Source organism: Lathamus discolor, chromosome 1, assembly GCF_037157495.1.
Source record: "Lathamus discolor isolate bLatDis1 chromosome 1, bLatDis1.hap1, whole genome shotgun sequence".
Classification (NCBI taxonomy): domain Eukaryota; kingdom Metazoa; phylum Chordata; class Aves; order Psittaciformes; family Psittacidae; genus Lathamus; species Lathamus discolor.
In genome coordinates this window covers 135,907,969-135,919,089 of record NC_088884.1, presented here as the reverse complement: position 1 = coordinate 135,919,089, position 11,121 = coordinate 135,907,969, and the positions used below count along the sequence as shown (strand labels likewise).

At 37.7% G+C, this 11,121-nt stretch overlaps 1 protein-coding gene across 1 annotated transcript; it reads right to left on the bottom strand.

The window, feature by feature from the left end:
* Positions 1 to 1,380: 1,380 nt before the first annotated feature.
* PPAT (phosphoribosyl pyrophosphate amidotransferase) lies at positions 1,381 to 10,125 on the bottom strand. Its single transcript, XM_065664510.1, has 9 exons — positions 9,922 to 10,125; positions 8,723 to 8,835; positions 8,460 to 8,605; positions 7,464 to 7,536; positions 5,632 to 5,783; positions 4,289 to 4,416; positions 3,763 to 3,984; positions 2,809 to 2,929; positions 1,381 to 1,556 (listed from the first exon to the last, which is right to left on the bottom strand). The coding sequence occupies exons 1-9, from the start codon at positions 10,123 to 10,125 to the stop codon at positions 1,381 to 1,383; spliced, it is 1,335 nt and encodes a 444-aa protein (XP_065520582.1).
* Positions 10,126 to 11,121: the final 996 nt, after the last annotated feature.

The window sequence follows — 11,121 nt, the reverse complement described above, 5'->3', positions numbered from 1 at the left end:
GTGATTGTCAGGCACCATTGCTATAAGCCCCCATGTAAGAAAGCTCGCTTTTGAATTCAATCACCAGTGCCGTAATTCTCAACTATACGGAAGATGATGGGGCTGGAAGGAGCTGTTACCTGTTTTTTTTTTAAACAGTGTCACAAACAATTATAAGGCCAAAATACACAATATTAAATAGAAAATCTAAAATTAAGTTGCTGGTATTCAGTGAACAAAACCGAGGTATACAGAATAGTTTTACAGCTGTGTGTAAATTCACAGTAGTTTTCCAAAGGCGCTTTTCCATTTTCAGCAAGTGGTTAGTTGTCCAAGTGATCTTCATGTGTACAGTAACCAGTTAAAAAATTCAATGAATTCAAGAGCTAATGCTTCTTCAAACTTTTTTCTTCTGAAACATTACATCTATTTTAACAGCAGTAATATAGTAAAATAAGACTATACCCAAAACAACTCATAATCTTCAGTTGGTACATTGTTTTTACTATCGAAATGAAGACTGACTTTATTTTTAGGTTTACTTCGGATGTTGGCATGTGAAAAGCACACTGAGTGTGAGCTCACACTTCAGAAATTGTCAGGACTCGTCCTGGAGAAAACAAAAGATGTAGAGCAGGAAAAAAAATGGCAGTGCCAAGTATTTTTTTGTCCTTCCACATCCTGTTGGCAACTGATGAAAGCACATGAAGATAATGTAATTACACTGGAGTTCAAAAAGAGAATTTTAAAGTTAAGAAACTAAAGAGCTTTTGGCAGAGCGTTTCCCTGAGTCTTCATTTTTTTTTTAAATTATGTACTAGACATTATGTTCACAGAGTCTGTTACAAAGGCTGGGGATTAATAAAGGCTGCTGAGCTACATTGGCAAAAGTTAGGCACTTCTATTCTTAAAAAGCTTAAGCAAGAACTGCTGAGGAAGCAATTTAATTCTTCAGAAACTGGTATTTTTCCAAAGGAGAAAAGCAAACTTCACATTCTTCTGTATTAAGAATTTGATAAATTGAAATGACACCACACGACCCACAATTTGTGAACAAAGGGATATCTTTCAGGGCAAGACCAAAACAAACAAAAAAATAACACCTCTGGGACTGCTATATAATTAAAAAAACTTTGGCTTTTATAATATTTTATGAGAAAATAGAAGGCAGAACTGTGCATCAAAACTATGATTTTATATTTTAATCTGCTTACATTGTTTTCATCAACACGTAAGACTTTCTGTAAGTCTTTACTGTAAAGATGTGGTTTAGTAACAGTAATGGGTTAGCTGTAATAAGCTTTCCATAGTACCCTAAATGTAAAAAGACTATTGGCAAGAAGGAATCTTTGAAAAAGGTACATTCAGCAATAGATGGGCTCATGTCCATCCACTAACACTTCACCATTCTAGCTCTACGGGATACTCTCCAGTGAGACACGCAGTGCAGTGACCAATCTTTCCAACGCGTGACTTCTGGGTTTTAAGGCTGTTCTCATTCTCTTGCCTCGCTTTGATGCTTTCCTGCACGGATGATACCAGCCCTTCCACAGAAAGGTAGACAACACTGTCTGCTCCTAGAGGAAATAAAGAATCAGTTAAAGCTGCAATATTGTACCAGATGCAGTGCTCTTTGGACACTCAGTTACATTATGGACATTACATATGGACTATGATGCCAGGTGGATAACCTTACCTAAAGAGAATGGGTATGAAAAATTATCAGGCCATAGTAAGCCTTCTCTTCTCAAATTCTTTGTGCAGGGAGCAACTCACTGAAATAGGGACTGAAGGTTCTGAGATGGGAACAAATATGTCACACATACTGCCAAAATAGAAATAAAGTCCAGAGGGTATATTAAGACTCCTTGAACTCTGCATAGTTTCCCATAGTTACCCTGTAGTTCAGGTCTGGATAGAAGCAAATGTGCGTCCCAGGCTGAGCACCTGGGACTACAAACTCTTACTGGGACTTCGGTGAGGGGAAGACCATCATATTAAAAAACAACGCGGTTCATAGGAATGTTCTATCAGTAGAAAAGTTTGATAGCATTTTCACATCATCAGTTTTCTGTTGTTTCACTCGTTATGTTGTAAATAATACTTAAAGACTTGAAATACTTCAGTGTGCCTTCACAGTAATTGTGCGGAAAAGAACTCATTGCAATACTAGACTATGAGAGTATTTAACACACAAACTCAGAGTTTACAGTTTTCTAACTGTAACCACAACTATGTTCTTAAACCGTTAAAAAAAGTATTTTGCAGCCCAGCAGGCCATGCCTGTATAGATCTCCTCACTCACAAGCCTTCACATGACTTTTCTTTCAAAGTGAAATATATAATGCAGTTAAATTATTTACATAAATTTAAATTTGTAGAAAAAACAGTGGGTGTTCACAAATTCCAAACATATTTTTATGAACATCTCATGAAAGTGAGAACTGCATTAGCTTTTCATCATAGGACAGATTTTCACCACTAATTTTCTTCCTGGTGTTTTGCCTACTGTTGTAAAGTTTCCCAGAAGGAGCTTAAGTATGGAAGGCTTTGCTGTCACGCCTTATTTGTAACTTACGATTACGCAATTATTCTAATGTTTTCTATTCTTTGAAGAAATATAATTCACTGTGTTAAAAAAAAGCATGTAGCTAAACTGTTTTGATCTGTAGGGTACTTGCAATGCAGAATTTAGTGTATCAGCCTGGCGAGTTTTTAGTCAGTTTTGTCACTGTTGCCTTGATGTGCTGTGCTTTTATTTCAATGTGGACAATAAAATACCTACAAGTGAAAACTCCCTCTCTTAAAAAAGAAAAGAGTAGCACTTACCTATATAGTTTGCAAGATCATGAAATTCAGGCCTGTTGGCAATGAGTTCTTCTTTAGTTGGAATGTTTATTCCCATGTAACAAGGAAATCTTATGGGAGGTGAAGCCACGCGGATGTGCACCTGAATAAAAATACAGTTTCAAACAAGACTGCTGTGGTGAAGGTCAGTAGTCCATAACAGAACAGCAAAGCCCCGCTTAGGCAAATAGTCATGAAGAATAGAACACAGCACTGCACGGAAGTCATGGAAGAGTTAAAAGTAAGTTTTTTTCAGATGCCAACACAGCAGGAGAGAAAGAAAGTTTTAGGATTTATTTTACAGTATTTCCTAATGATAGTAAAAGGTTCCCATCCTGATTTTGCTTTTCTTCTGTGGTGTTCAGTCCTTGACGCACATGTTTTGGTTTACCAAATCAAATATACATAGCATTTTTTCTCCAGTGACAGACTTGCACACTCCATTTCATTAAAAAATCTTAATTAATTAAACTCAGTGTGCTCTGTTGACTTAAGGCATGTGCTGTTTAAGTATGTGGTTGTACTTAATGAAGTACCACAGGTCACACATGTCAGGAATACCACACCAATACTTTATTTTCTGATATTAACTAATTTGCTTTCCATTATCTCTTTATTTGCCAGGTAGCACTTCATAAATGGAGACCTGTTCCTCTCCCCTTATCCCCTTAATCACACAAATTTCACAGTCATACAAAAGAAATGCCTTAACTTGTCATGGGCGTCCTTGTCCATGGCAGGGGGGGGTTGGAATTAGGTCCTTTCCAACCCAAATCATTCTATGATTCACAATAAACATGCACTAGGCATTGTCTTTTTTGCACACCTGCCCTTTTAAATAAGGAAACAATGTGTAGTACAAATGAAGACCAGTGCTTTACCCTCTTATCAGTCTTCAGTTTACATCTGTATTGTGCTAACAGAAAATTAACTTACCTCTTTGGCTCCTGATTCTCTCAGTAGTTTTATTATGGGTGAAATGGTATTGCCCCTCACAATTGAATCATCAATGATAACAACTCGCTTGCCTTTAAAATTATCAGACAGAACGCCAAACTTCTTTGCAACACCAAGTTGTCGTAACCTCATATTTGGCTGGATAAATGTTCTTCCTACGTATCGGTTTTTACAGAGTACTTCAACATATGGTAGTCCACACTGTAAACAGGAGAGTTAAACAGAATTAAAGTCTAAAGAGCTTGTTATTCTCAGCTCCTGTTTTTTTTAAAGCAACCTTAGGACTTAGTATGACTTCACAGTAACCAAAAGACTTTGAAATACCTTAATATAGTGGAATAGTGACAGAAAAATACAAGTGCAGATGACTCAATAGGAGTACTGGGCGTACTCAAGGTATAAAGCTTTATCAATACAAAACTAACAGCTCATACCATTATATTCCATTACAAAAAGAGATTGTTGTAAATATGCTTGGGGGAGAAAAAGACAGGTTAACATATACCTTTTGAGCATAACCAAGAGCTGCTGGGGTTGCAGACTCTGGGACAGTGCTGACCAGGTCTGCTTCCACAGGTGCTTCAATAGCGAGCTGCTGCCCACACCTTCTCCTGACTGAGTACACCATCTGACCTAAGAACAGCAAGAAGTGTTTTTTCCTGGTATGCATAATTCAGATTTCCTCTCAGTTTGCTGTACAGATTTCTCTGGCAAGTTCAGGCATAGAAGTCAGTGAGAAAAGCTCCACAACTAATAAACAGTCACTCACATAAGGTCATTTTTTATTTCCTTCCATAATGCCATATTCTAGCATTCATATTCATATAACTACACAGAGAATTAAAACCCAGTTTGCCCTAATCAGGTAACTAAAGGTCCTGTGGATGATACAAAATGTATTTAAAGAAGGAAAAGAGTAGAAATTATGCCTGCCTATTTATAATACGCATATTCTATTTTTAGGCTGCTTTTCCCAGCAGACCAAGTTTGTGTAATCCTGCTGTCTGCCTTTGCCCACTTACTAACTTTGAATCAGTTGGCAAAATTTACCCCAAACTTAGTAAAGGGATAAGAGGCCTCAGAAGCTTTTAAGGTCATAAAGCATTTGCAGCATGGGAGGGAACTGGAGGGACTGTGATAAGGCATAGCCAAGGGTACAGCAGCAGTACTGAGGAATGTAAGAAATGAGGGTATCCGAAGGGCAAGAGGATCGTGAGAAAAAGGGATGTGAGGTGAAACTGGCTTTATGAGGATGGGGAACTGTATTGGATCAACAGATGGCATGTCCATAGAAAGCCAAGAAAATAGGTTCTTTGATAGGTATGAGTCCTGCCTTATATCTTTGCAAATGAGGTAATTTTTGATGTCTTCTACTGAAATAATAAAAGCATGAGACTGACAACTGACGACCCCAAGTACTTAGATAATGCATAGATTTACAAGTCATATTAAGAGCATCTTCCTGAAATAACCCTTTCTTGCAAAGAAAATCCTGAAATAGGTTGTTTTTCGGGTTTGGGGTTTTGGTTGGTTTTTTTTTTCCACACCCTATTTCAGAAGTCATTAGAAAAGCATTCCAAGAACCAATAAAGTTCCTCTCTTAAGACTCTCACTTTTAAGGGATATTTCCTCTACCTTCATTATGATTGTGGCTCCTCATCCCTTCCATAGGACTAGGCAGGCAGCCTGACTGAGGCCATATGCACAGCCAGGAACAGGAAGGTGAATCAAGCTCATAGTCAGTGGTACCCTGCATCTATGATCCCAGATCCTTTCCAGAGTCATTGTTTTCCACAGTAACATCTCCCACTATTCAGGAAGGAGCTCTGTACATTATTATCTTCTTACCTTCAAAAATACTGTCTGGTCTTGCAAAATAAACATATTCAAAGATGCAGAATGCTGACGGATCTCCTTCAGGTCTTGGTACAACGTCCAGTGTCTGGACATCATATCTGGATATTTTCACAATCTCTCCAGGAAGGACCTCACGATAGTACCTTGAAAGAGAAATACACAGCATTTAGAAATGTCCTGAACCTGGATGACAGTTTTGAAATGTTAAAAAGATTCAACTGACAGGAACATCCTAGCACTTCTGTCTTAGGATGTGACCTGGAGGTTTTTAAGACCAACACACTAAGACAAGTGAACCTTACTAAAGCAGTATGAATTGATACCCCAAAGCAATAAACGAATTCTCAGCACCTGAGAATTACGGTATTCTTCCTATATGTGAGATGTACAATACTCTAGTACAGGCTTCATTGAGATAAAATATATTTTAAAAATTTAGTCCTGGATCAATACTAGAGGACTTTTCTGTGAAAGCTAATTAACATTAAAATGCAATATTAAAAACCAGAATGAACGTAAAGCTAACTGGAAATTTCATTCCAATTCTCCTATCTGAAGAAATATGGAACAGTGTTAGGTTTATTATGTTACAATGTTTAACCTTATTAAACATTTTTCTAGATCCTTGGGTGGCTATTCTAACAATTTCAATCTAAATCTATCCCAAAGCATTGAAATATTCTGGAGATATAAATCAGGTGAGCAAATCTGTGATTATTGACGGGTAAAATACTAGCATTACCAGAGAGCAGCACTGGCTACACAAGAAGTTCAGACAAAATTGCTTCTTTTGAAAGCCCACAGGCTTCAGCTAATGGTCCTACACAATAAGCTTTTCTTAGAGATTTTAAAGAAGTTTCAGAAAATGGTTATTTTTATCCATACGTAGAATAAGTTGTCTCAAGAAAGCCCCTGTTACCAACAGCTTATAGTTCCTACAGAGACAGGGTAGAAGTTACATCAAGGGAACACAGAACACCACACCTGCAATAAAACACTGCGGAATGGAATAAAGACCTCTAAAGTACCGTCACATTGCTGCCTGAGTTTGCTTGACATGTCTTTTTATTTGGTAGTTGTGTTCTTAATGCAATTTTTCACAGTTTTATTTTAAGAGGTTCAACTTTACTTATTAGTCTAGTCTCAAAATGCACATTGTTATATTGCCTGATTGGAAAATTAAATATGCTTCCTCATAATCTTTCTTACTTTAATCATGTTCTAGTTCACAGTTGCCTTCCACTCCAAATCTGTGGTCTCTTAAAGAGCATCTTACCCGTCTCTTTTTGTCCAGAAAAAGTATCACACCTTTCTTTTCAGAGGATCTTAGCTTGAGTGGTAATGTGAATGTCATCTCACATTTTGGCTCTGATGGATGTTGGCACATATGGAAATAGATTCAGGTGCCCATCATTTTTTTCAAACAAGCTTATTTTGTTAGACAGCATATGCTACAGCTCAGCTTAGTCCAGCCTGTGAGCTACCAGTGTAACCTTTCTGTGACTGAAGAATTATTTAGCTATTCTGCTGCAAACATGCCTAAAATTAAAAAGTCTAAAATTAAAAAGTAAAAACTTTACACGGTAAAGTTGTCTTCACTGTGACTATCTGAACACATAATTCTTTTACACTAATCTGTTCACGATAATAAACTGGCAAAAAAGAGCACCGCCAAAAACCCACCAAACCTCCAAACCGCCCAACAAACTATTCTTTGATGTCTTTCATATTGGAATAGGTTATGATATTTGGCAGTTTGAGGTTTAATGTTTAATTGCTGCCTGAGGAGAGATTTCAGATAAAGTGAGAACTGTGGCACTTACTCTGCACCAATAGACAAAAAGCTACAGGATTCAGAAGAGACTACCCATCCTTCTGTTTCACTGTTATCTTTTCCTGAAATGAAAGATTTCAGTTGGAGTCAGCCCACAATTCTTGTTACTGTTACCCCACACACCATTACATTTCTACTGCAATATCTGCCTTGTTTAGATTGCCAAGTGCACAAGACTGTTTTAAAACTAATTAAAGTAGAGAATTCCAAAGTTTCTGTAATATAATTAAAAGAAAAATAATAACATACTGAATTCCTACAGAGCAGGAATGTTTGTATGCTTTAAAAAAGTCTTGATTTTTCTTGTAGTTAAAATTACTGTTTTGTGAAGATACGGGAACATTTACTACTTTGCCTTTAAATTATTTTATTTTTATACAAACTAACATTCTAATCTCACTTCATGGCAAATGCTGATTTGCAGGCTAAACAGGAACACAAATAATTTTCACCATACACTGACTGTTCTGCTGCCATACTATCTGTGACTGGGAGTGCTAGAAATTTAGAAATACATTGACAATAATCCAGCACTTTTCAGCCACCTTACTACAGAAGAAAGGAAGAAACCAGACTTGTTTCTGGACTGTACAGTGGCCCAAGCAAGTGGCCCTACCTGAGCAGTGAATTTGTGTCAGAGGTCTCTTGCAGCCTCAACCCTTCTGTGATTCTGTTCATCCCTGCTTTCCTGTCTGGCTGATGAGATGTTAACTACGTTTTCACAAATACTCTGTTATAGCTGGGCTGCCTCAGGCAACTAGAATTCCCCTTTGCTGGAACAGGAAAGGTATTTGCAGACTTCCTAAATATATTTTTTTTCCTTACCAACATTTTTTTGTTGTTTTAAATTTTCAAAACTGACCTTTGCATTGCATATTTCTGGTTACTCCTCAGTAAATGTAGCTTTAATTACTTATATATCAGTGACTTCAGGCACAAACTATATGAATATTAATATGATTATGAATATGAATGTATGGTTTACCTTTTCCATTCATGTCCCCTACTGGAATAAGGCGACCAATGCACAGTGGGCGATTCCCATATGGATCACGTACTGCATAGATTATGTCTTTATGCATAATTAGCAATGAATATGAAGTTGGAGTTTCATTCATTAAATTTTTTATTCTGAAATGAGATAAAGGTGAACATAATCGTGTGTCACACAAACAGCTGTGTGCATTTACAGCTGCATACAGATCATGCTGAGATGCTGTTCTTGCTTCTGAAACCCATCCTCCTTACCTTGCCACCCAGTCGGCTGTATCGTCATTTTCTAGAGGAGGTGTGAAAGCCAGCAGCTGGGTGATCAGCTCACTGTCAGAACTGGTCGACAGCCCTACACCATGCCTCATAAGCTTTTAGGACACAAAACAAAAGTGTTAACAACATTAAAAAGAAAAATCCCATGTAACACTGCTCAGATTTTAACTGAACAACACCTTTGTGCAACGAACTAATGTTTTTAAACATATCCCCTCGTCCGCGGATCAGATCACAGTAACATCAAACTTCTTCCAACCAACCAAATATGTAAAAAAGAGCGGATACAATCATCTATGACTGGTACTAATTTCTCCCTTTGCATCTCATTCCTTTGCCCTGCTTGCAACCAAAATTAACGTCACCAATATTCAGGGCATAAATTCATGTTTTGGTTGTTTACTTAGCTTTGTGCTCCTGCTTGCTCTGGGAAGAGAGGTAAAAATGTACAAGGGAAAATATGTAATCACCTGTAGCAGATATAGAAAGAGATGACAAGGCTGAATGGTGGTTTAGGAACAGAGCAACAACAACAAAAAGAGGCATGAATGGGAACAGAGTGGGATTAAAAAATGAAAATCCCACCATTTAAAAGTTTGCTGAATCTGGTCAGCCTAATTGTTCTTCCTTGGTGTATTTATGCTTCTAAGAGAGAAGAGAATCTTCAGTGTATCTAGCTAATTATTACAACCCATTTAATGCTGTATGTTCCTAACTTTTATCTTAAGAAATCATTTACAATCATGGAAAAGATTTGCCACTGTCTACATTTCCTCATCACTGTTGTTTTCTCCCACCTATTTATACTCTTGCGGCTCTGATTAACAATGGGCTAGGTTCCTTTGGGCATTCCATACATTTGCTTCAGTGCAGGAATATGAACTCTTTTGGATGGAATATATCATAGGTGTTATTTCATAATGAAACATCTGCTAAATTTTATTTGCCTTTTTAGCACATACCATTCTAGGCAAACACACTATCAACACTCGATCAATAGGAATGTGACCATCAGTCTAGAGGACTGGTGAATTATCTCCTAAGACAGTTACAAATGCCTCCTGTCCCTGGGACCTTTCCCCACCCACCAAAATGATCTATTTTGATTATGGTGCTGTCTCACTACCCCAAGCAGCTTAACATTACGGAAAAGTCATAGCAAGTGTATTGGGGATACCAACCTTCCTCCTGAGTTGTATAGCATTTGTTAGCTCCCCATTGTGCGCCACAGCGATCTTCCCATGAAGAGTCTCTACAACAAAAGGCTGGCAGTTCTGTAGCTCAGAAATTCCTGAGGTGGAGTACCTTGTGTGCCCAATACCGAGGTTGGAAACGTACAGCTTCTTCAGGCTGTCTGCATTGAAGATGTGATTTATAAGACCCATTCCCTTTGGGAGAAAAAATAAAAGTTCTGTTTGGTTTTGTTTTCCTGTCAACTTTCTAATTTCTCCTCATGTTTGTTTTTAAAGCAAGCAAATTTAAGTGAAAAGGCAAATAACCGGGAAGAAAGAAGCTGAGTAGAAAGAAGAAGAAAAGCTGAGTAGGTGTCCCAGTGATATACCAGATGCCATTACTCTGTTTTTAAAGCAATATACAGCTTTGTGCTGTGGATTTTCATGGAACAATCTATTCTCTTACTAAAAATACATCTTCCGAAAAACACTACCAAAACAAACATGTTGTTTAAAAACATCAGACAAAAAGACTGCCAGAAGGAAATTCTATGTAGAGAATACCTTTTACAAGATCGCAGTATATTGGATTTACTTTTATACTGGGTTCATGATAATGTTTGTTAGATCCCACTGTCATTCTTGCCAATGTCAGAAGTAAAGCTTTCTCAAGAGATGTCACTGTTTACTTAAAACAGATTCTTCATATAGCCAGGTTGCCTTCTATGTGAAGCAGAAACGCATCAAAACTTTCTAGTCAAACGTCAGGAGCATCTTTTGGCAACAAGCACCATGTGGAGGTAATTCAGTAGCAAGAATAGTCTGAAAAACCTTACGCAGAGAGTAGAAATTAAAGACTGGATTCCAGGCCCTCCTACAAACTCCTGCTTCTGCCACTGCCTGTGGGAAATACTTACATCCTTCCAGTGCTTGGTTTCCCTGTCGTGTGTGGTAATTGTGATATATACAGTAGTACACATAACACTCCTCTAGGACCTTCAAAGATACATAGGAAAGGTCCAAAGCTGTGAATGGTTCACAGCTTGTGTTGCAGGTACTACAACAAGAGAGTGGGATGGGACAGGAAGGAAAGAAATTGGTTGAACTGTTTTCAGAGCTCAACCAAAAAACCTTGAAGAAAGCTCAGCTTTAGGGTATTTTCTGCTGTTACTGCTATAGAGTTGGAATACCAAGCAGCTGTGGTTTCAG

Bases quoted from the DNA above. Each gene is read 5' to 3' on its own strand.
- PPAT (XM_065664510.1), bottom strand. From the start codon at position 10,125: ATGGGTCTTATAAATCACATCTTCAATGCAGACAGCCTGAAGAAGCTG. The intron at 7,537-8,459 runs GTAAACCATACA...CTTTCATTTCAG, and splicing joins AGGGGACATGAATGGAAAAG to GAAAAGATAACAGTGAAACA. The intron at 4,417-5,631 runs GTAAGAAGATAA...TGCTGTTCTTAG, and splicing joins ACCAGACAGTATTTTTGAAG to GTCAGATGGTGTACTCAGTC.